The 27063-nt window shown below is 37.8% G+C and overlaps 1 protein-coding gene across 1 annotated transcript in view; it reads left to right on the forward strand.

Annotated features, from left to right (window-relative positions):
• The window catches only part of si:dkey-237h12.3 (teneurin-3), a 284586-nt gene that overhangs the window by 132013 nt on the left and 125510 nt on the right, over nt 1-27063 (forward strand). Inside the window, exons 4-5 of the mRNA XM_036569289.1 lie at nt 3267-3296; nt 12908-13061. Of these exons, the coding sequence (XP_036425182.1) occupies nt 3267-3296; nt 12908-13061 (184 nt within the window). The remainder of the gene's footprint in view (nt 1-3266; nt 3297-12907; nt 13062-27063) is intronic.

The following is a 27063-nucleotide window of genomic DNA, read 5'->3' on the forward strand; positions in this document are numbered from 1 at the left end:
GCCTGTATTTGCTGGACTTATTTTTACTTTATTTATTTTTTTATTTATATATCAGAAACAATATATGGGTCAATGACAGATATGGTTTTCGAAATGTCAGTTTTTAAAAATCTTATTAAAAAGGACAACATGTGATTTTTTTATCTGCATATATCTGCATTTATATCTGTGTGCATTTTATATCTTATATAGTGAGTGTAATCAAAGCTTTTACTTGCCTATTTCAGTTATTTAAAATGTGCTGGTCTGGTTGCACCATATGACTCACTGGTTGAGCCATGTGACTTTTCAGACTAATTTCAAATTAAACAGGCATCTTCTTAGATACACTTAGAGACTTTTGCCCCTGAACTTGAGTTTACAACTATATTTTTTGAAATAGATTTATTTAGATATCATAATTACCCATACTTTCATGGATCTCCTGATGTCAGACTGCCTGACATGGTAACCTGAACTGTTCCAACCACAACTCAAAAATTTGTAAAAGGGCTACTGACATTGGCATTGTACCATGAAGGTCACTTGGGGTCTTCTTTATGATGCAATACTCTAGCCCCTCTTGTGACAAAATGCATATAAAAAAATACAAAATAAAAGTCCTTTGTTTTTGGTTGTGCTGCCTGACATTTGAGTGAGTTGAGAACTTTTAAAGTTGCCTTATTTTACCATATTAGATATAATTACCTTTTTTGATAGTTTACTTAATCAGCATATATGTTTGGATGGTTGCACCACCGACATTTGTAGACTTTTGGAGGCAAAAAGAAACTAAAATGATTTTTATATGGATGCACTGAAAACTGTTGAATAATTTGGTATATAGCATGTATTTATTAAATGGTGGACACAAATCCTGGACACAAAAAATGCATGTCATGTCAATGACCCATATATTTATAACCTCTCCTCTACACTAGAATTGGAGATATTAGACCATGTACAACTTCAGTAAACACTGTTGTATGCTAAACAAGGAGATATTACCCACGAACAACCTCAATAAAAGCTCCAGCATAGCTAAAGATACTGAGATTGTTTTTGAACCAATAACACTTATGTATGGTAGAATAGGAGATATTAGTCCATACATAACCTTTATAAACACTCCTATACATTACAATAGGATATACTAGTACATACACTACTCCAATGAATGCCCTTATATACTAGAATAAGAGATATTAGTCCACAAACAACCCCAATGAACACTACTATACACTAGAATAGGAGATATTAGTCCATACACTACTCCAATGAACACCCTTATACACTAGGAGATCTTAGTCCACACACAACCCCAATAAACACTCATATACATTAGAATAGGAGATATTAGTCCATACCCAACCACAATAAATGCTTATATGCACTAGAATATGAGATATTACTCCATAAACAACCACAATAAAAGCTTTTACAGTTGGACGTATTAGTCCATAAACACCCAGGTAAAGTTAAATGACATAAATTGTCAAAAACAAACCACTTTTCTGGCTACACCATTATGCACTTTTTTCCAAAGGGATGATTTGGTTTGGCTGTGTCATTATAATGCTGTGCTTTGATTAAACCCAGTACACATGCGGGCACCATAATACCTGCTGGGGCTGTGAAGGAGATGTTTAGCCATCAATCTGTGAATGAGAATAGGTATGAAATGTATTTATGAATTCTAACACATTTTAACAGAACATTTGCTTGTTTTTGGAGGGCCTGATGATGTTTAATGAAAGGCTTGGACAGAAAATGGATGACAATTATGGCTTTTGATGAAAAATCTAGCTTTTATATGCTGAGAAGGGTCGTTCTGTTCCATTGGGCCTATCGCTCACATCTTCACGAGTGATTGGGGGGAGAGAGAAAGACAGAGAGAGAGAAGCAGTTTGTTGTGTAAAACCCTGCTCCAGGTAATCAAACGATTCATGTGTTGTTATTTTATTCTATAATGCAACTGTAATCAGTGAAAACATTGACCACTGAGAGATTTCTGAGTGATGTGTCCTCTTTATTCTAACTGATCACTTGGAGAAGTGACGACTGAGTGATGTTTTTCCCCAGCAGTGATTGATGGGGACTGATGATGGAGGAAAGTGGATGGAGCATATATTTGCATATATACAAACAACAGTTCTAAAAAATGCTAATAAAAATAGAAAGCCGTAATTAGTAAATTAGAAAATGATTCCAAATTTAATTGTTTGGAGGCTGAAGACACCAATTGATCCAGTTTTTTGTCATTCTTTAGTTACACAAGTCTTCAGCTGCTCAACCATAATGGCGCCTTTGTTATTGTTTTTGCTTCTCTTGTTGTTGGTGAAGGCAGGCCAGTCCTGCACTCGCACTCTCTGATGCTGTTGTAACAGGGGTGGGATGTTTCTTGGCATTGTCATGTTCGAAATCAGCGTTATTATTGTTCTTGAAAAAACTGCCATTTTTATTTTTTGTACAGTTAACCAGCAAATTTTTTTCACTGTTAGTTTTTGTTTTAGTCACAGTAACGTCCCAAAAAATAAAAAAAAGATGTCGTCTAGAAGGCAGCACATTTCTCTAGAATGTATGGATCTTTCAGGATTAATGGTGCCTTCACAGATGTGCAAGTTACCCACTAATACCCCAAATACCATGACAGACACTGGATTTTGGACTTAACCCTGGTAACAATCTGGATGGTCCTTATCCTCTTTGACCTGGAGAGCACATCATCCATTGTTTTCATAGACAATCTGAAAGGTTGACTCATCAGACCACAATACACGTTTCCACTGAGCATCAGCACATTTCACATGAGCTTGAGTCCAGAGGAATCGGCTACAATTTTTCTAACAAGTTCTCCATATTTCTGTTACAAATTGGATGTTTTTTCTTTTATCTTGACATTAAATAAAAAAAACAGTGGGCTCCCGAGTGGCACAACCATCTAAGTTCATGAGTTCACAAGAGTCCAAGAGAGCACAATTGGCCTCGCTCTCTGTGTAGGTAGGATGGCCCCCCGTCTCCCACGATCACTCAACGCAATGCTAGTCAACATGAGACGTCTGTTAGCTGATGTAACAGAACTGGTGGTTGGAACTTTCCTCTGAGTGAGTTCAGTTATCCAATGACGTTGCGTTGTTGGCAGTTCGAAAAAATGCGAAGGCTGGCTTCACAGGTCTCGGAGGAAGCCTGTGCTAGCCTTTACCCTCCTAACATTGGTAGTATTGTGTGATTGGGGGAGTCCTAACTAGTGGATAGAATTGGCAATGACTAAACTGGGGAGAAAATAGGGGAACCCCCCCATCCCAAAAAGAAAAGCAGTGTTCAACAAGCTGTGCAGCTCTTTTAACCCATCCATGTCCAACCACTAAATCTGATAATGAAGAATGTCGCAGAACTTGTTCTGATTGATATGAAGTTATTACATTTTAAATGAACATCTAATGGCACACATTTAAATGTTTTGATTTCCATTTTCCTACTTTAATTAATCAGAATTATATTTCTGTTATTTTGTTAGTCCTAAATTAAATCGCTTTTCACACATACTCAGTATAAAAGTGTCTGCAGATTCATGCCCAAGACCAAAGCAAATGTAACATTTCAGACATAAAGTAAATGACTGGGTTAAGTAAACAACTCAGCTTAACATTAGGCTCATTTGAGTATTGTTTTCTTGGATCTTGTTTAATCCCTTTAATTCCAGTCTTATTACATTCTAAGGCTTTTTATTCAGTAACTACAAGAGCTACAGTGTTATTCTTATGTTATGGAAGTGTGCAGGTTTGGTCCTGGCCATTTAAGGGGTTAGTTAAATGTGTTTAATATACATTCTTAAAAAAAGATGGTGAAATAGAGAATATGTTGCATATGGTTGTGTATAAAACCTTTTTGAAAAGATTCCAAAATAGCACCAAAAAGGGTTCCACTACTGTTGTGATGTCAAGCTTGTTACAATAGAAGAACCTTTTTGGTGCTTTTCACCATGCAAAGAACCATTTAATTATGCAAAGTTGCGTAATTATGCGTAGTTCATGGTTTTATATAGAACCATTGTCTTCACTAAAGAGCTCTGGAGAAACCAGAGGAACTCTTTACCTTAGATTTTAATTGACAATTGGATCCTGACCGACCTTTTACATCTGCTCCTCCACCTCTACTTTGCTGTGCGGGCTTTAGATGTTGGAACATTGTTGTGAGGATTTGATGACAGCCACAAGAGCACCAGTGAGGTCAGGTACTGATTTTGGATGGTCAGTTTTGGATCACTCCAACTCATCCCAAAGATATTGGATGGAGCTCCATCACTCCAGGGAACACAGTTCCACTGCTTCACAGGCCAATGCTGGTGGGCTTTATACCCCTCTAACCCATGCTTGACACTGGACATGGTGACCTTAGGCTTATGTGCAGCTGCTCCAGAGTGTCCTATTCTATTGGTCAGTGCTTTTCTATGGAGATTATACAAGTTATGTGAACAATCTGAAAGGGTGTCTGAATACTTTTGGAAACTTGGTTTTATAAACAGATATCTCTGCTATTTCCTCATCTAATTACTTTTGTCCAGCCATCAGTGTTGAAAGAACACCAGCGTAGACATCATTCGCATAATATAGCTTAGAATTAGACCTGTTCCCTCCAGCTTTCCACTGATGGAAAATAGAGACAGTCCCTGAAGTACCTCCTGATAGATAGACACCAGCATCAGCATGAAGAGTGAGATGAAGATGTCGTTTCTGCGGTCGAATGCAATATTAATCATAGGAGGTCCACTAAAGAATCTCGTTGACTCTCAGCATGACAACTTGACATTGAGGAATTTCGTACTGAGGCCATCTCTCTTGATCCAATTGCAAATCTAATCAAAACTTCATGAAAGGCGTTTTTTTTACCCCTTAAGTGTGTTAATCTTACTGAAGGTTTTAGAAGGACAGTGCGAGCCGTACAGAATGTTTCAATAAGCATCAACAGGACATGGCATCAATGTACCAATAAGGCTAAATGAACTTAATGGGGCAACAGGGAGTTTAATTAAAGTGCTATAATTAAATGTACTGCTATCTACTTGAGACTGCCCAATTAATTAAATGGCTAAAAGTTTAATTTTAAGAATCAGTACCGAATATACCAAGACAATATGTAGTTACTACTACTGATAAAAATATGCACAGTAAAGTTTTAGGCACTTTAGAAATTCTATTTAAAAACTGTTTATTTTTCTTTCCGTAAGTGCTTACTCTCTCAGAAAAAACACTATTATTAGAATAAATACAAATAGCACATGTACTGCAGAGTCCTCCTAATCCTAATAAGGCCTCTATCATTCATCGATTGACTTCTGTAATTGAACTCCATATGAACTTCATAACATTACGTTACTGTGATTAGCTCTCGATCTTTAGTGAGGCGGCCTGTGCTGAAGCCTGTTTTACACTCTAATCAGACTCAGTCACTCTATGTTTGTGAGTCATTAGTCTACTGCAGAATTAGACAGTAATATGATCACAGGCTGTAGGCCGTGTTACGCTCGCTGCATGATAAACCGGCTCTGGTGGCGTGGGCCAAGACTGCACTGTTACGGCTAAAAGTCTCCTGCAGAAAGCTCTGTGTGCAGAGGAAATGCAGTTAACGTGTATTTTTTTCAAAATGTGCCACTTTAATGTTGAAACATATTTTTTAAAAAATCATAATATATTGTATGATATATATGAGCATTTAAATATGCTTGGTGCCCTTTACATAGCTTGTGAATTTCATGATGAATAGACCAACGGAAATGGCCCAAAATGACTTGGAACATAGTCTGGTTCCGCTGGCTTACATTAAAAGGAAGGCAGGTTTTTTATTCTCCTGTAAAGTTATCACTTTGGAGATATGAGGTTTTGTTCCATCAGCAGATTCAAGAGATTCAACATATGTGAATATACGTATGTTCATCTTTTGTTTGGGGCCATTGTTAACATAACATAAGAAAAAAAAACTACTGTCTAGTGAATGGAGGGGCGCTGCTGTTGGCATCACCTGCATGAGGGACCTGAGTAGGCCCTGTTGTTTGAGATTGTAAGTATGTTTCCTGGTGAAGCCACAGTCATCCTTAACTGGGACTCCAAGAGGTTATAATTACCCTCTCTCCCTCTCAATGAGCAGAATGGTCGCTCTTGTTCCATCACTCACTCTGATGCTGAGTACCTGTTAGACCATGTATCTGAATGAGCAGTTAGTGTTCTACTCCAAGCGTGTTGAGCAATGATGTTGGGTTATTGGCGGTTTGAAAAGATGTGGAGGAGCTTCATATGTATTGAAGGAAGCTTATTCTAGCCTTCACCCTCCCACCTTGGTGGCATCGTGTTATGGACGGAGACCTAACTAAAGGGGGGGGTTGCTATAACTAAATTGGGGGAAAAGTGGCTAAAAAATCAGCCCCAGAAAATAGAAAAACTCTATCAGAAGAAAATAGAGAACAAAAATTTTGCAAAGACTTCCAATATTTGAGGGGTTGACAGCTTATGTTCTTAACTAGAACTAGGCTGATCAGCTAGCTAACAGGCTAAAAGATAGCAAACATGCTAAACTAATCTCCATCAATAATATCACAGGTTTGAATTAAAGTACTTATGACATGATCCTCTGTAAAACAGCAATGCAAAGAACTAAAGAATGTCATTGAACTTGAATGGTTAACATGCTTCAAGTGTTAATGTTTCAGTCAGATCTACTTTAAGTAGGCTGAATCTCAAACTGCACCGTACTCCCTAAGTCGTGTGCTATGAAAGTTTTGAAATTCTAGCTTCTACAACTAAACAGTGCACTATTTGTCAAGTGTGGATGTGGCTGAATCCCAGATGAGTTTTTTAGGTATATTATGCTCTGTTGGGGTGCAGAAGACAATATTTAAATTCCTACATAGTGCACTATATAGGGAGCAGGCAGCCATTTGAGATTCCGCCCCAATGTGAGAAGAGGGGCACTGTTAGATTGGTGCTAATTAGGACTCACGGAGGTAATTTGGTGACCAAAAAGTACTTATAAAGCAAAGTTGTTGCATTAAACAGTGCTGTGTTATGATATATTCATTGCTATACAACAAAAAGCTGTAAGTTAATGAAATGACTGTGTACATGTGATTGGAAAACCAAACATTTTTCGCCTCATTCAGCAGTCCATGGGTACTTGTCAATGATACCATAATCTAAAGGAGGAATATTTGTTTATGTCGATGATTATTTATTATAACTTAAATTATTTACTGACAAATTGTTTATTTTATCATAAATTATTTTGCCTGCCATTTTATAATAGCAATAAGCCACTTGAGGCTGTGCTTTACAGTAAATTTATCACAGGAAAGGGAGTTTCACTCCGCTTCACATTGTGCCTAACAACATCCTTCCTTGTGATAAAATCATAGTAATGCACAGCCTTGAGTGGCTTATTGCTTTAATAAAACATTTTGCTCTGTGGGGGTGACGAAGGTTGGAAATGAGAACCGACTAAATTAGGGTCTAAAAAGGAAAAACAGAGCATATTTCTCAACCTCTGTAACCCCACTGCAGATCATTTCATGTTAAATCCAACCTCTTTGCACATTTTGCCAGTGAGTCCTGGCTAACAGCATGCATGCATATGCGCTTGCATTTATTTTTCACCTTGACACGCCCAAAATGTCACAAACTGCCAGCCAAGATTTCCGCCTGCACTCTGGAAGTCTGGATAAACTATGCAAGCAAGAATTTCATGCAGAAGGGTTGGAGAAAATAGAGCACAGTGTTACTGGAGTGAGGATTTAACATTCTGCTCATACCACATTTTTTGAGTAATTTGACATGCTCTTTTAGTCGTGACATCAGCATAGACAGAATGATTGAATTGTGTGTATTTTTAAAAAGTGAAAATACTGTCTAAATAAAATATCAGTTATCAGTTAGAGTTGTCCTTGTCTCTGAACTGGTTTTAGGGCCAGGTATTAGCAGAATATTCACAATATGCTGCAGCACAGAACAGGACACCACACAGATCATAAAACTGAGGGAGTTTAAGGCTCTGTTGTGTTGCTGGAGTGTGTTTCCAGAGTGATGCTTTGGTTGCAGATGGCATTGCTTCCTCATATTCCTTGTTAAAATGTAAAAAAAAGAGAGAAAGAAAGGAAAACAAAACACTTGGGGCAGTTACTGTGTTTGTATCATACAGTCGATTTCCACAGACAATAATGTTGATATGTTTCCCTGTAATAGAATAGAAAACCTGCTGGCTTATTATGGAAGCCAACTAGCAGTTGCTTCTGTATGTGCTTATTGGTTTCTCATATAATTTGGGTTTTATTATTGTCATTATTATTATTTTTTTATTTTATTTTTTTTTTTACAGAGTACAGAGAAACATGTTGGAAATATTGTCAGAGGAAATGTACTGCATGGTATAGATGCAGTAGATTGAGATTATATCTCCTTTTATTTTTACATATAGAAAATCTTTTGACTTTGTACTTATAAATAAGTAATATTAGTAATATTATTACTTCTTTGCAAAGGCTTATTAGCGATTACAGCTTTGAGACATCTACAGTAAGACGTATCTAGAAAGGGGAAGTTTGTAAACAAACTGTAAGCTGACAAAGACAGTTCTGTGAAATTCAAGGTGGATGCTAAAGTGATGCTTGGCCATTGCTATGGATTGCCAGGTAGTTGCTAAGGCCTTTGCTGTAGAATGCCAAATAGTTGCTAAAATGTTGTTAGGCTATTGCTATGAAATGCCAGGTGGTTGGTAAGGTGTTGCAAGGGCATTGCTATGGATTGTCAGGTGGTTGCTAACGTGCTGTCAAGCCATTGTTCTGGATTGCCGGGTGGTTGCTAAGGTGTTGCTAGGTTGTTGCTATAAAATCCCAGGTCGTTGTTAAGGTGTTGCTAGGCCGTTGATATGGAATGCCAGATGGTTGCTAATGTGTTGCTGATTTATTGCTATAGATTGCCAGGTGGTTGCTACGGTGTTGCTAGGCAGTAGCTGTGGAATGCCAGGTGGTTGCTAACATGTTGCTGATTCATTGCTATGGATTGTCTGGTGGTTGCTAAGGTGCGGCCAGAGACAAAACGAAAACGCAGCCACTGTGTAAGTAACTTTGAAGTGGGAAAGGCCCTGGACATGTATTAAATAACACAAACAAAAGTGTCTCAGTCTTCATTATGTATTGCTGTATCTGATGTGTTGAGCGCAGCCCTAATAGACACCACCAACAGAAGAGCGAGCAGTCTTGGATGTCGTTCTGTGCAGAGGCACAAAGTCGTAGCCTCTCTGACCTCTTTGTGTCAGAAGCTGAAAGCAGAGGGCTTCCCATGCTAGTTCTCCAACACTCTGCTTAATGCACCTGCCAGCGAGGCCTATTTTAACCCCATCATCAATATGGCATGACACCTGTCACTGCGATTCCTGTTTAGTTCGTGACATCTGCCTCTGCTCTGCAGTGACTCATAGAGCCTCACAGCTAGAAGGCTGTACTTTAGCATTTCACCAATTAAAGCCTTTTTACCCAGAGAGATAAGAAATCATTAATCAGTTTGCTGTCCGGGTACTTTTTAAGGCGGCGTTGGATCTGTGTAGCTTAGCGTGATATACTGGAATTTACAGGAGTTAGCTGCTAGCCATTTAGCTACTCTAAATGGAAGAAATCCTTTAATGTGTTTAATTATTTATTTAAGTTGGTCTGTCGATTTGGAGCGTTTTTGTTCTGCTTGACTTTTGCTATTAAATCAAGCACTAAACATGCTTATAACCTCCTACACTGAGTCTTATAGTTTGGATTTATTTTTTTTTAATAGTTATTTAGTAAGTATCAGATGTTGTGGTTGAATCACACAGATATTCCAGTCTGTTGGTTTTGTTTTTCATTATCTGTTTCTTGTTTCTTTATTTCCTCTCTGACCTCATTAGTTACAGTGCATTCACCTGCTGGAGGTATTTAAAAAATAGGTTATAAAAAGTGAAAGTAAACCAATAAAAAATGCTTTGTTGATTTTATAAGTGAGAATAAGTGAACACACCTTCTACAGAGAACAAACACAAAATCAATTTTTTTCTGCAAAATTGAAAGCACAATTTACATTTATTTTTTAACATAATGGGGAAAAAACAACATAAAATTTAAAATGTGCAATAAGTTTTGTACAGGCTGTATTGTATGTTTTAGCATTGTTTCTTTTCAATATGTTACGTTCAGAAAATAAGCAGAAATTATAAGTCATCTGAGAAAACTATATATATAGTGATTTATAAGAGCAGTAAGCATTTATTTTTTGAAAGAGGAAAACACAAAAAAAACTAATAAACAATTAAACAATATGTTGTGATGTTTATCACAAGATCTCTATAACTGTATTCTTTTAACCAAGATATGAATATGTATTTTGTGTTTTACCTTATTTATGTTTATTAGTTATTAGGTGTGAATGTGTATGTCTGTCTGTCTGCCCTGCGATGGACTGGCGACCTGTCCAGGGTGTATCCTGCCTTCCGCCCAATGACAGCTGGGATAGGCTCCAGCACCCCACTGCGACCCAGAAGGATAAGCGGTTTAGATAATGGATGGATGGATGGATAGTTCATTTGTGTTTTTACAGGCAAAAACACACTCACTAAAAGTAATTTTCTATATATACATATATGTAGAAAATAGAAAGTTCGTATATATATTTATATTAGAAATTTTGCATTAACATTTGCAGAAATTGTCACATTTATTTAAGCTTGTTCTCTGTAATTAGACTGGGGGTGCTCCAACCTCTGCACACAACTGTAAAGTCACATATAAACAAAACATAAGTGTAGTAATAAAATGTTAAGCTGCTTTGCCACTCATTCCGACAGCCATGTTTTTCACCTTGTCTTTGTGATTTTGCTTCACAGCTCAGTAAACACAGAGAATTCCTCCCTTCAGACTGATTCAGTTTTCACCTGGGAACTTTAGAACTGATGGATTGATTCAAATTACTCTGTTAATACTTTTCCTCTTGTTTTGCATATAAGCAGTGTAAAATATTGGATTTCTGCCGCTCGTCTGAGCACATGTCTGGCCTGTGACAGCATATGTTTGTGGCGTCCATATCGGGGCAGACGCAGGCGTATCATGACGGCGGCGTATGGGCGGCGTGAAATAATCACACAGTGTCATTCCGGGGGGCAATTACACAGCCTGGTGTGAAATGAGAAACCTGCCTTTCTCCTGCTGTCCTAATGGAGGTTCCGGTCATTAGTTAAACGAGAGCTTCTCGCTGGTTGTAATCAAACGTGAAGTACTTGGTTTAAGGATCCATCAAGGAACATCTGCTTGCTGGGAAAAAAAGCTCATTTCTGTCTGCTCTGGTGGAGTTAGCAAGCATCTGCGCTCGGCGCCTCCGTAATAACAGCAGACCGAGCTCTCTCTCTAACACGCCTCGTGTGTATCTGTTTAGCGCACTCAGGACCCATTCTGTCATTTCTCTAAATGCTCTTCAAAAGTTTGAGGACGGCTAGCTTCCCAATTAATATTTAGCACAAATTATCCTGTTTTCTTTCTGGGTTTGCAACTACTGATCTTGTTAAGGCCTAATCAGGTCTGTTTACAGGAAAAACAGGATCATACGTCTAAATATTTGTGCCAGTATTAGTAACTGTGCTATGTTGGGATTATAATGCTTAAGCCCTGCCCACTTCCTTCCCATGTAGTGATGTCAGCACACATGACACACTTCTACACATTTTAATACACATTTACTGTTTATTGGCTGAATTTAACACAGAAAACAGAAAATATGGCCTGTGCAAAAGTTATGTCACATTTTGTATTGTATGTCCCTTTGACAGGGTGACTTTAAACTTTTACACATGACTGTATTCTCAAAGGATTAGCACATAGCTGCTTTATGATCACTAAACCATAGCATCGTATTTTATTTATTTATTTATTTATTTTAATTTATGGTGCAAAGTTAAATTAATAAAAAATATACAGTAGCAAGTACGATCACTTTCAATCTAGTCAAATACTAATATTTCTCATTACAAGATTGCTGTAAGTATATTTAGCGTTAAGTTCAGATTATTTAACCTATTACTAGTTACTTGTCTTTTTTTCTTTTTTTGCTGATAATTTTGCTTATTTAAAGAAACAATGCTTAAAAAAGAAAAATTTAAAACAATTGTATGGAAATATAAGTAGGTTAAATCCCATAATATTTTTACAACAATTGCATAATGGAAAATCTTGACTGTATTTTTGTCATTTTCAACAATATACAGTGATAACTATGATGTAAATATTGACAACTATTCATCAGATGTTTTACGTAATATTTGAAGAACTCTGTGTGCAAGAAATTATTAAATCATGAATAATTTGTTCTAATGATCTATTTACATAATTTTTTGTGAATTTGTCTGCCTTGAAATTTGATCACCACATTTGTTTATGGTGAATTCTGGATATTACCTTTATTATAAGCTCATTTTCAAGCTTTCTTGGTTATTTAAGGGTCTTATGAAGCTCCACCCACCATTCTGGACACATCTAACATTTCTTCATTTTAATTCAGCTTCTACCGATTTTCTGAAACTGGTGAATTTGTTCAGATCAAGCATATTGGAATCATCGTTCACATTTATTTCTGACCAAATTGATTTTATATTATTGAAACCATTAATTCCAAATGCTTGAGCAGTAGAGGGAATTGACTAGATTTAAGATTATTTGCCAAAAGAACATTTTAAGAAAAACATCCGAAAGTAATTGTCTCTGTCTCTGTATTTTGCAAACAGCCGGATTTTCATAATTTTTTTGTTTGGCTTTTCTGTTGCTGTTGTCTGTGTACAGTGATAGTCATTACGTACTGATTATCTCCGACAGCTGTCACTTTCTCATTTTTTCTCTTTTTTTCTCCCCTAACAGAGCATCTCTCTAGCCAGCAAGCCCTGCCCCCTCTCCCACCTGCTCCACATCAGCATAAGCAGCACCCATCAATCACCTCATTGGCCAATCAGACGACAGAACTGCAGAGTGCATCCGAATGCGTCCAGCTGCAAGAGAACTGGGTTCTGGGTAGCAACGTAGGCCTGGAAAGCAGGTGGGAGCATTACACAATCCAATTTCATATTAGTGCATGACTGATAATTATATTTCTCAGAATAAGCTGCGTTTTTCTCCAGTCCACCTTTTATTGCTTATAGGCTAACCCTTTCAGCCATACAATAAAGCTTTTCTGCTTTTGCATATCTTTTGCATGATCTTGTTTGTCATAGTTCATAAATCAAGTTTAGTCAAGTCAGCTTTATTGTCAATACTACAATATGTACAGAACATACAGAGTATTGAAATTGCATTACTCTTAGACCCCATGGTGTAGCAATAACATTAAATAGACAGTAAACAGGAAGTGTGTGAATTAAATAGACACTAAATAAACACTAAACACTAATCGAAAAAATAAACACTAATTGTAGAAAAATAGAATAATAAAAAAAATAATATAAATATAAGAAGGTCCCTGAATTTAACAATAAAGTCACTTACAGATTAAGGTCTGTGGGTATAAATAGTGCAATTATAAACAGTAGTGCAATTAGAATGAGCTTATGGAGCAGTGATAAATAACCACTCCTATACACTAGAGTAGGAGAAATCAGTCCCTAAATAATCTCAATAAATGCTCCTAAACACAAGAATAGGATATATCAGTCCATAACCAACTTCAATAAATGCTCCTATATACTAGAATAGGAGATGTTAGTCCATAAACAACCTCAATAATCACTTCTACACACTAGAATAGGATAAATTAGTCCCTAAACATCCTCAATAAACACTTCCATACAGTAGAATAGGAGATATTAGTCCACAAACCACCTTAATAAACGCTTCTGTACTCTAGAATAGGAGATGTTAGTCCATAAACATCCTCAACAAACACTCCTGTACACTAGAACAGGAGATACTAGTCCCTAAATGATCTCAATAAACACTCCTATACACTAAAATAAGAGATATTAGTCCTTAAACAACCTCAATAAACACTGCCATACACTAGTATAGGAGATATTAGTCCATTAACCACTTCAAAAAAACACTTTTATACACTAGAATCGGAGATATTAGTCCATAAACAATCTCAATAAACACTCATATGCATTAGAATAGAAGATATTAGTGCATAAACAACCTTAATAATGTTCCTATACAATAGAATAGAAGATATAAATCCATAAACAACCTCAGTAAACGTTTATATGTGCTACAGCAGGAGATATTAGTCCATAAACTACCTCAAAAAACACTCCCACACACTAGAGTAGGAGATATTGGTCCATAAACAGCCTGGGATATTTGTATATTTGCATTCAACAGCATGTCCACAGAGCAACGTGCAGAGCAGAGTAATGCTAATGTTCACAGTAATGCACTTCACAGCCTTCCAAAAACCACTAAATCACTAATACTAATACTGTGCTAATAATACTGTATTGTGGTCTCTCACTAACATGAACTTATGATGCGAATACAAAATCACATTGGCAATTTTGCAGTTCAGATGATTGTTTTTCATATGCGTTTTGCATGAAAACATATCTGATTTGGTCTCATTTAATACAGATATGTATTTTAACTTTTTGTGTAAACAAGCAACAAACAGAATCAATAAAAGTCCCTGAGCCCATGGCAATGCAGCATGAGCCTCTAGTTTGATAAAGGAAGGAAATGGTCCACTTTGCCAGCAATAATCTCTGCTTACAATAAATCTTTAGTTTCACAGGAAAACACTACACTACTACGCTCAAAGATTGATACTCCAGGGACAGTGGCCCTTCAGGCCGGTCTGATGGGGTTAATGTTATGAAATTATGTTTTATTGTCGTTTTGGTGGTTCTGGACAGAGTCTGATAGCAGTGCTTTATGCATACAAGGCAAGGACACTTTGCTTTGCATGGACGGGCCATTATTCTGTCCTCCTCCACTGAGTAAATATTGTGGTTTTTTTCTGAGATAAGCCTGGATATCACTCTCCTCGCTATCACAGCATGAAGCTTGAAGAGTGTGACCTAGTCTGAAAGTGTGTAGTTAAAATGCCGCCCCCCCCAATACTAGGAGTAAATTTGTCTGTGTCTGATATGAGCAGTGGGTTGACCTTGCCCTCCTTAGCTCACAGCACACATACATACATCCATCATCAACAAGGCCAAGAGGGTTTCTGTATTCATGTATTTCTGTATGTGTACCTCATCTGTTTATTACGACTGCATTTCCTTACACTAACAAATCACTTTTGTTCACTTTGCTTCTATTAAAGTAATACTGCAGTGTTTTTCAACATATGCCCCTGAAAAGATGGTTCTTCAAGGGCTCTTTAGTGAAGACAGTAGTTCTATAGAACCATGGACACTCAAAGAACCATTGATTGATTGATGGAGAATGTGGTGTATGTTTCTGAAAATCGTTCTGTGTAGCACCAATAAAGGATTCTGCTATAGTTCTGATATCAAGCTTGTAACAATAGAAGAACCCTTTTTTGTGCTATATAGAACCACATGCAACACATTCTCTATCAATTTGAAGAATAATTTCTATACAGAACCATTGTCTTTACTCAAGACCCCTTGAAGAACCATCTTTTTTAAGAGTGTAATCTCTATGTGCATGTATTTAATATCCATTCAAAATGACCGTTATATACAAGTTAGCATTAGGAAAAAGGAAAAAAACTTATATTCAACAGAAAATGACACAGAAGCCTCAACAGCTACTGATAATATTAGCTGTTTGAGTGTTCAGTGTGTCACTCTTTACCTTCATTACAGCTTCCATTCTTTTCAGGAGACTCACTTTCAGTTTCTCAAAGAAATCTGCAGACACACCTCCAAAGTTCAGTCCTAGAAGTTGGTTGATCATTTTCTGAAGTAATCGAAACACATTCAGTGATGTTGAGGTCTGGACTCTGGGGTGGTCAGTCCATTGTTCAGCTTCTTTGTTTGATGTGTCTGTCTCCTTTTCTCAGTGAGGCTTCTTGACAGCTACACATCGTTTCAGACCCACAGCGCTGAGTTGTCTTCTCACAGTGGAAGGATGGACAGAAACACCTGTGGATGTTTTCAGATCTGAAGCAGCTTGATTTTCTCTGCTCTCTCAAAGATGAAAGCTTTAAGTGCCTTTTATCTGATAGGGGCAGTTTTGGTGGTCTTTCAGGTCTTCCAGGTGGTTGTAGGCCATGGAAAATGTAATGTTTTCGGAATGTCGAGGTTTTTTTTTTCTTTAAAATTACTCAAAAAGCTCTATAAGGCAGAGGAATGTCTTATGCTTCTGATTAAAATAATGGTGATAATAACAATAATAATAATAATAATAATAATAATAAATAATAAATAAATTTGGATAAAATAAACAGAATGACCTTATCTTTAGGTTATAGGAAGGTCAGCATCAGTTTGATGGATCCAAGCTGCTGGACAGTGCATTCCAATTTTATCATATGCAGTTGGTGCAGAAAGTCAGTGAAAACCTAGCTGTAGTCTACAAAAATATGACATAATAGACAAAAAATGTTTACAGACAGCAACTGTGCAGTAGTTTCTGTTATGAGTTTGAAGTGGTCAGCTTTTCTGAGCTCAAGAAAATGTGTCAAAATGATCAATCTCACACTACAGATGCAGCAGATTGAGATTTGAAAACCTCTGGAGTATTCCTTTACAGTGCTGATTATTCTACCAGTGATTTGTTTTATTTCCCCTGATGCATCTAATGAGGTAAATCATCAAACATTTAGACAAACACTGAATTACAGGGTTAACTATGTTTTTTACCTGCCAGTTTGCAGCATGTGGCGTCCTAATGAAAGCTTGTCTCCATTCATCAAAATTCAACCTTTATTTATTTCAGACCTGCAGAATAAATAGTCTTTAAATGCGCAGTGCTGTAGCTTTTCTGTTCCCTTGGTGATTTCCCGAAGTCCAGATTCAGCACTTTCTCCAGAAGGCTGAAGGCAAACATCCCGCTAGACTGGCGACGGCAGCGGCGGAATAGAAATGCGAAAAAAAAAACGCTCCGATGCAGATTTAATTACTAATAAGTTGGCCGGTGGAGCATGGAGCAGTAGGTTGCTTTATTTTACAACTAATGCTGTTCAAAACCTGCACAGGAACATGAACATGTTTTGCACTGCACTGAAAAGAATGACCTGTCTTAACCTTTAAAACTCTTAATTATAATTCCCTGATTAATAAGAGGTAGCAGTTTTAATACCGTATTAGTAAAAATGGTCACATAAATATCTGAAAACATAAAGCAGACTGGCTGATTCTCACTCGCTCTCTCCAGAGTGTCTCTCATTTACTGTCTTTAGTGGAAACTGTCAGTGATCTAAACTAGACTTCTGGGACTTGAACATTAAGTTGGGGTGGGTTGGTGGGTGAAGCTTATACTATGAACACACCCACACTTAAAACTTAGAACCAAGAACATATAACACAGAAAAACTAATTAAATAGAAATTCACTAAATTCACTATCTGCTATGAATTATTCAGTAACTACTATGAATTGTTTAGTATCTACTATGAATTATTCAGTACCTACTATGAATTATTCAGTAACTGCTATGAATTAGTCACTATCTACTATGAATTAGTCAGTGTCTACTATGAATTATTCAGTAACTACTATGGATTCGTCGCTGTCTACTATGAAATATTCAGTATCTACTACGCATTTTTTAGTAACTACAATCTATTATTCAGTATCTACTATGGATTATTCACTTTCTACTATGAAATATTCAGTATCTAGTATGAGTTATTCAGTAACTTCTGTACATTTTTCAGTAACTCCTGTATATTTTTCAGTATCTACTATGAATTGTTCAGTCACTAATATGAATTATTCTTTATCTACTATGCATTATTCACTGTCTACTAAGAATTATTCAGTTACTACTATTAATTATTTAGTATCTACTATGAGTTATTTTGTACCTACTATGAATTATTCAGTAACTGCTGTGAATTAGTCACTATCTACTATGAACTATTCAGTAAGTACTATGAATTATTCTGGGTTGACTACGAATGATTCAGTAACTATTATGATGTCACTACTAATGTGTATTGTAAATTATTCAGTAACTGCTATGAACTATTCAGTAACTAAAAGATAAACCTGTCTTCTGCACATGACACATAGCCATTGTCAGGTTAAATAAATATTCCACAAATTCCCAGTGCAACGAGAAGAGATTTCACCGCACAACAAAGACAATCATGCTCAATCATAATCTGTTGAAAATTTGTGCACAGGCCCATCGCCTTGAGTTTGATTATGATTTTTTGTTAAATGCAGTGCGGCTTTTTTTACTAATAGGTTCATTATTATCGAGTACTCTTTGATGAGTGCTCTCTAGCTCACAGTAGAGTCCAGTTTACGTGAACAGTGTGAATGAATCTAATCACGGGTTAAAAGCTATAATGAAGATTTTCTCCCTTTTCCCCTCATTGTAGACTGATTGCATTTGAATTTCTTTCTTTTTTTTTCCTACTTATTCACTTCTTTTTTTCTGTAAGATCTTAAATTGTGCTCTAGTATTTCCACGCTGCGCTGCGCTGTGTTGGGGTCAGACTTAAATCAGTTCCATTTTTAGCAGCCTTTTATGGCAGAGTCTTGAACTCTAACTCTTTTCCTTTTATTTTTGCCTTTAGGTGGTTATGTGCCACATTATTCCCAGCTCTAATTGCACAAAATGGGCAGACGTCCCGCTGTCTGGAGTTTGAAGGTCCTTGAACTTTCCAGAAAAACTACTTGTAAAGTTTTTTCCCTTCCAACAGCATCGATCACTACTGACAAACTGTAACATGAATGGAAAACAAGTTCATTAATATTGTAGATGTTTCTGAAAATAAAAAATAAAGTGAAATAAATATATCGACAGCGCTGAGGAGACGTTAGACAAAGGAAAATGCTTCAGTTTCAGTTTTTTCCTGTAGGCCTCAGCTGCTGTATCTTATGGTAGAAGAGCGTTAAACAGCACACAGGAGAGACCTCTGCTTAGAAACACACGATAAAACACTTTAAATAATAAAATATAGAGAAGTAATTCAGCAGATTCAGTCCATTCTGTTCTGCTTCTGATGCTCATTTCATTTCATTCCTCTCTTTTTGTTTTTTACTCTATTGCTCTCTCTTTTTTCTCTCCCTCCTCCTTTGTCTCCCTCGATTTCTTTTATCTTTCCCCCTCTCTCTCTCTCTCTCACTGTCTCTTCTCTTGTCTCTGCCTTCTCTTTCTCTTTTTCCATCTCTCTCTTTCCCTTTTTTCTTGCTTTTCTCTCTTCTCTCTGTTTCATTTTTTTCTTCCTTACTGTCTTTCTCCTTTCTCTCTCTTTCTTCTTTCCTCCTTTCCTCTTCTCTCTCCTTCTTTCCTTCATTTTCTTTCTCGTTCCCTCCCTTCATTTTCACTAATACTTGTTTCCTCTTCTTCTCTTTGTTATCCTTTCCTTTTTCTCTCCCTCACTCTCTTCTTCCTCTTCCTCTCTCTCTCTCATCTCATCTCTTACTCCATAATGCCTCTGCCCTCTCTTTCTCTTTCTACATCTCTCTTTCTTATTCTATCTTTTCTCTCTCTCTTCCTTTTCTCCTCTTTTTCCTCTTCTTTCTGTCTCTCTGTTATTATTTCTTTCATTCTCTCTGTTTCTCTCATTCCCTCCCTTCTTTTTCCTCTTCCTCTACCATCTCTGCCACACTTTATTTTCCTCTTCTTTTCTCTCTGCCTTCCTTCTTTCCCTCTCTTCCTCTTCTCTCTCTCTCATTCTTTCTTCATTCTCTCTCTGTTTCTCTCATTCTGTACCTTCCTTTTCCTCTTCTTCTACCATTGCTGCCACACTTTTTTTCCTCTTCTCCCTTTGTCCTCTCTCTCCCTTTCTTCCTTCTCCTTTTCTTACTCTACCATTCTTGTCACTCCTTCTTTTCCTCCTCTTCCCTCTCTCTGTCCTCCACTATTTCCTTTTTCTTTATCACTCTTTCGTTTTTTTTTTTATCTCCTTCCCCTTCTCCCTTCTCCTTGTTTCTTTCTCTTTCTTTCTCTTCCTTCCCTGTCCTCTCTACTATCTCTGGCCCCTTCTCTCTCTCTCTCTCTCTCTCTCTCGCTCTCTCTCTCTCTCTCTCTTTCTCTTTCTCTCTCTCTTTCTCTCTCCCTCTGTCTCTCTCTCTCTCTCTGTTATCTGCTGAAGTTTTCCACTCTGTCACAGCCGGTCTGATTTTTACACATCAGGAGAAAGGGACTGTCCTAAAACGGCAGCCGCGCAGAAACCTCTAGGGAGCGTCTTAAAATAAAATAAAACACCGCCACTCAGCCGAGAGCTGGAGAAAATCACCTGCTGCTCGGCCTCCTGCTGGGACGCCAGATGATTTCCCGCTACAGACAGGATGCTCCAGTCCTAGTTAGACTTCAGAGAGCCTGCTCAAATCACTCTTTTCCTTCTGAGCGCTGCTTTCTTCCTTTTTTCCCCCTCTTCCTCCTCTTCTGTATTCCAGGACAACTTTCCTTTTTTATCTGCTCTCCTTTGGTCCTCACACTGCAGCCCTGTTGTCGAGTTTTGTGGGACTGAAGACACCTCTTAAATCTCCTTCTGCTTCTTTTTCAGGGAGTGAGATTTTTATCATTTTTGAGACAGGGTGGTCATGTTGAGGAACACTGTGAGGCTCTTTAATCAGAGGTCATAGTGCTTGTCCTTGTTCCGATGGTACTTCTCTTTGTAACCAAGCAGAAGATCACAAACAGCAAAATGGCAGTGAAAAAGCTGTTAGAACACCAACTGTTCTCATGATAGAAAAGAGATGTTAAACTGATACTTCAATGAAAATGTACAGTCCCCCCACCCCACCCCCCCATCCCAAATTCAGCCAATCAGCCAAGACATGTTTAGAGTCTACATGTTGAGCTGCTGATAAGGAAGAATGGTAGTGGTGGTTACGATGATGATCGTGATAATGATGACAGTGGAAATGATGATGATGTTGGTGGTAGTAGAGGTCATGGTGGTGATGATGATGATGATATTGATGATGATGATTATGATGGTGGGGGTAGTGATGATGATGATGATGATGATGAAGATGGTGGTAGTGGAAGTGGTGGTCATGGTGATGATGATGATGATGTGATGGTGGTAGTGGAAGTGGTGGTCATGGTGGTGATGATGATGATGATGATGATGGTGGTGGTGGTAGTGATGGTTATGATGTTGGTAGTAGTGATTCTGATGATGATGAAGTTGGTAATGATGATGATGATGGTGGTAGTAGTTATGATGATAATGATTATGGTAAAGAAATGCTATGATGACCTGTTTTGTATTGTGAGGATGATGATGATGATGATGATGATGGTGGTAGTGATGATTATGATGATGATGATGGTGGCAGTGGTAGTGGTGGTCATGGTGGTGATGATGATGATGATGATGGTGGTAGTGGTAGTGGTGGTCATGGTGGTGATGATGGTGATGATGATGATGATGATGATGGTAGTAGTGGTGGTGCTTATGATGTTGGTAGTAGTGATTCTGGTGATGATGATGATGATGGTGGTAAAGAAATGCTATGATGACCTGTTTTGTAGTGTGGTGATGATGATGATGTTTGTAGTGGTGGTTATGGTGATGATGATGATGATGATGATGATGATGGTTGTAGTGATGATGATGATGATGATGATGATGATGATGGTGGTGGTGGTGGTGGTAGTGATGGTTATGATGTTGGTAGTAGTGATTCTGATGATGATGATGAAGTTGGTAATGATGATGATGGTGGTGGTAGTAGGTATGATGATAATGATGATGGTGGTAAAGAAATGCTATGATGACCTGTTTTGTAGTGTAATGATGATGATGATGATGATTATGATGATGATGATGGTGGTGATGATGATGATGATGATGATGATAATGGTGGTAGTGGTAGTGGTGGTCATGGTGGTGATGATGATGATGATGATGATGATGATGATGATGGTTATGCTGTTGGTACTAGTGATTCTGATGATGATGATGATGATGATGATGATAATGGTGGTAGTGGTAGTGGTGGTCATGGTGGTGGTGATGATGATGATGATGATGATGATGATGGTGGTGGTGGTAGTGATGGTTATGATGTTGGTAGTAGTGATTCTGATGATGATGATGATGTTGGTAATGATGATGGTGATGATGATGGTGGTGGTAAAAAAATGCCATGATGACCTGTTTTGTAGTGTGGTGATGATGATGATGTTTGTAGTGATGGTTATGGTGATGATGATGATGGTTGTAGTGATGACGATGATGATGATGATGATGTTTGTAGTGGTAGTTATGGTGATGATGATGATGATGATGATGATGATGGTTGTAAAGGTGGTTACGTTGATGATGATGATGATGATGATGATGACAATGGCTGTAGTGGTGGTTCTGGTGATGATGATAATGAGGGTTGTAGTGGTGGTTATGGTAATGATGATGATAATGGTTGTAGTGGTGGTTATGGTGATGATGATGGTAGTGGTGGTAGTGGTGGTTATGCTGTTGGTAGTAGTGATTCTGATGATGGTAGTGGTGATGAAAATGCTATGATGACCTGTTTTGTAGTGTGGTGATGATGATGATGAAGATGATGATGATGATGATAATGATGATGATAGTATGAAGTTTTGTGATGATACTGATGGTGGTGCTTATGATAATGGTGACAGTGATGATTGTTTTAAAGTATGATAATGATGACGGTGATGATAGTGGTGGTGATAATGTGATGGTAGTGGTGGTGGTGATGATAGTATGGCATTTTGTTTTATAGGGTGATGATGATAGTGGTGGTAATGATGGTAGTAGCGGTGGTGATGATGGTGATGATAGTATGACGTGTTGTTCTATAGTATGATAATGATAATGATGATGGTGATGATGGTGATGACATGAATTAATAGTATGTAGTTTTGCAGTGTCATACACAGTGTTGTAACAGTGTAATTCACAAGTACGTTAAATAAAAACCTTATTTAATGTGCAAGATAATTTGGATTTGCTGAAGGGAACAGTGACAGTATTAATGCTGTGTCAGTTTTTCTTCCTTCCTCAGATCCATCATCCTTTACTGCACATGTAACGAGCATCTGGCGCAGTAATGCTATTTAACAGTCACTGAAGTCAAGGACACTTGTCCAATCAAATAAATTTACAGCATAAGGAAAAGCATGAAGATCTCTATCTAAAAAGTCTGTCCTGGAAAGTGACTTACACACAACATTATCAGCGTTGTTTTTTCTGATGGTGCTGTTTTACGGACTGTGAGGAGACACTCTTTCTGTTTCAAAGTGGCCTCAAAATCGGCTAAGCACGGCGAGTTAGAGATATCAGAAACAGAGCGTTATCAGCAGTGGACAGGCTGACCGAGCGTGTAGAGTCATTAATTGTTTTGGGTTTTCTAAAGGTGAAGTGTTGAACAGCTTGTGCTCGTGCCTTTAAAGCCAGGATAAGCAACAGAGAGCTCAAAGGGCATCCACGTGCTCCATGTCCCGAAGGACACAGCACAGATCTCGGAGTTCTCTGCAGAACCAACTTACAGAAACCCAGCACCGTTTACTGCACAGCACGTCTGCAGAACCTTCAACCTTCACAGTCTCTACAATTGTCCTGAAATTACACTTTTACAAATTAAAGGCCTTTATAAGGATAAGTGTCTTACATTTTTGGGCAGCGTTTGATTTGAGGGTACAGACAGATGACATTTTATTTATTTATTTTTTTAAATTTAAAAACACTTAACATGTCATAGACATTGTATTATATGGGGTTGCCATGGCAACGCAATAGGGCGCATTAAAAAAAGGTTAGACTGTCAGGAAGGGACTTCTTCCCCCAAACCCTGTCACTGCACTTTGCACACATATCCTTATCATTCTTATACAGTCGTGTGCCAAAGTTTGTGATGCTGCTGTGATAGAATGAGATGTTTTTGGCTGTAATATACATTAATATAAGTATATTTTGTTCCAGGCATTTTTGGACCATTTTTATTGGTCTGTTTATCATAAAATGTTCACTCAATGTAAAGGGCAGATGATGTTTTCCAATGATATTAAAGAAATAACTAAGAATGGGAAACAAATGCAATGTTAGTTTTGTAGTAGGTACCAAGTGATACATCAGACACACTTAAAAAAGACGGTTCTTCGAGGGTTCTTTAGCAAAGGCACTGGTTCCTTTTAGAGCCATTTCATGTTCATATAATTAGTTGCATGGTGAAATCGTTCTTCAGATTGAGAATGTGTTATATATGGTTCTAGATAGAACCTTTTTGAAAAGGTATATATAGCTATTCTTCTTTAATCACAACATCAAGCTTGTAACAATAGCAGAACCATTTTTGGTGCTAAACAGAAGCATGTACAACATCTTCGTTAAGTGTGCAGTTACTTGTTAATAAGCCTGGAAGTTAATACCTGAGCGATAAGTGTAGAGTTTAAGAGTTTAATGTAGTTCGTAATGACTTGTTTTTCGAAAGGGAGTTTTGCGATAAACATAGCTCACTATCTCTAATGCTAAAGCAGGCTAGGTGACAGCTTTTCTCCTTTTAGACGCCTCCAGAGTTCTACCTGCCAGCCGCTGCAGTTATAGGCCTCTTTGCATCAGCACAATCCTTTTAACTCTTAAAGTCAACAAGGACTCCTTTCAATAGCTCTCTTCTTTTCCCCCTCTTTAGCTGCCCTAATTCGCTTAAGGTAGCCGCCGTGTATCAGATTATGTCGGGAAAGGACTTGTGCTCTTTTTGTTTGTGACTTTTTTCTCTTTGTACCTCCAAATCCCGTCGCTGCACTTTGTTCTCTGTCTCCTCGATACGTTCCCGCCGTCAGCTCGGTGACAGCAAGACGCCAACACAGACTCTGAGGGGCCGGGTTTCCTTTCAGCCTCTCTGTTTTCAGCTCGAACAACACTGTGAAAAGGGTCGAGGAGGATTAGCTTAGTCATTCTCTCTGCCTGGCGTCACACTCGCGCTAATCAATTACGCACTGTTTGGCCTGAAAATGGCGCGCTGTCAGTGTATTTGTTAATGGTTTGTGAAGGCTCTTTAATGTGCCTCGTTCACCGTTCACTTGCTCAGAACCGATCCACGCGCATGTGTGTAAAAATGTACGCGAATTAAAAATTGCAAAGAAATGTGCCCGAATGGAAAGCAGAGCACTGTAAAGCAGAGCTCTGCACTGACCTTCTCAAAAACGAGCCAGCATCGATAAACATACTGTCATATGTCACATAGTTAACAAAAAAATACAAATAAATAATTTTTCATGTGTGCCGTCCACATACATGGACAGTTCTGGAATTTTTGAATAGTGATAGTTGCACAGAAAAAATTGAAATGATGTAATATATATATATATATGTATACATTGCATCATAAATAAAAAATTCATTTAATTATAAATTTTCATATATGGCCCAAACCTGTAATTACTGAATATGTTGTTTCAGCATTTTGATAAAATGAATGTGCCATTTCTCTTGTCTGTGTTACTGCAGATCTAACTTTATTACAGTAAGAATCAGTAAAAATCCATAAATGTGAATAAAAAAATCGAGATATTCAAACATCTGCTGTTCCTACATTTCTCCACAGTTTCCTCTTTCCATCACTATAGTGGGGGTTCTTCTCCAGCTCATCTGTCCGAAAGACCTTTTCAGACTTTTTTTAATATACGCTCTTGTTTTTTTAATATAGAATTAATTGTTGTTGTGGTTCACATCTTGTTAAACCTTCACATCTATGGCAACATCATGGAGAATGTTCTCAACCTGTTCAAGAGGGTTTTTTCTTCATGATTAAAAGTATAATTTAGTCTTTCACTATTGTAATACCTGACATCTTGCTACTGCTAAAGTTTACAAATGTGTTCTTGCTCCTTAACCATGCTGGTTCTGACGCACTGAATATTTTGGCTCTATCTCCGGTTTTTCAGCCTCATGTTGACTTGCTTTCTTGGCACTGACGCTTATTTAGTTCTCATGTTGAGACTCCAGATGCAAATGCATGTCTAGAATCAACTCTAGAGCAGTGCTCACCAACCCTGGTCCTGGAGATCTACCTTCCTGCTGAGTCTAGTTCCAACAATCTCCTACACCTGTTCCAGCTCAATAAGTTCTTTGGAAGTTCTTGATTGGCTGTATCAGATGCATTGTTGTAGGTATGTTGCAGGGGCAGCATATTAGGGTGTACTCACACAAGGCGATTCATACTGTGCTCGAGCACATTTCTAGTAAGTCTAGTAAGTTTGACTAGTGTGATCACTCTGTACTGTGCCCAGGCCGACTTGAAGAGATGGGCTCAGGCATGGTTCAGTTGGACTCACTACTGGACAGGTAGACACTACGCATCTAGTGCGAACGCTAACCGGAACTCAAACATGACATCAGTGATGCAAACGTCCCACGTTTAATTAATTTGAGAATTTTTGGGTTAATAACAAGTCTGGTTTTCACCTTATTGAAGAACATGAATTGCAATTGGAGAATAAAGCTGAAATTTTCTCCCTCAACGTCAGTTACTTCCAAAAAAAAATTGTCTTATACATTCAGTATGATTAACAGAAAATGGCTGCATTGCATAATCAATAAATCTATAAGGCAGGGCTATTTAATTACAATTCAATAAGGTCCAGTCAAAGAAAATTTCCTCAAGAAAAAAGTCCAGAACATCATAATGTCTAACTTGCATCATGATTCAGTGGCATACACTGTTTACTGAAGTAGCCTAGTAGGTATATCAACATCTTATACAGTCAACAACTGAATGTCAAATCAAATTAAGTACAATTCAGTCATGTTTCAACAATACTTATTGTCAGTTGTCGGTTTTTAGAGCACACCATGTAAAATAATCTGGCTCACTTTCTTCTCCGACTGCTGTTTCGCGCCTCGTCCCTTCCCTGTGTGTGTGTCACTCACTCGTGTCTCAGTGCTCATTGTAATGCACAGATCTGAGTGGCTGAGTAATGTCACGTGTGATATTTACAAGGCATGTGATTGGTCTGTACGTTTTCTGGGCCGCTAAACCGTT

Source organism: Colossoma macropomum, unplaced genomic scaffold, assembly GCF_904425465.1.
Source record: "Colossoma macropomum unplaced genomic scaffold, Colossoma_macropomum, whole genome shotgun sequence".
Taxonomy (NCBI): domain Eukaryota; kingdom Metazoa; phylum Chordata; class Actinopteri; order Characiformes; family Serrasalmidae; genus Colossoma; species Colossoma macropomum.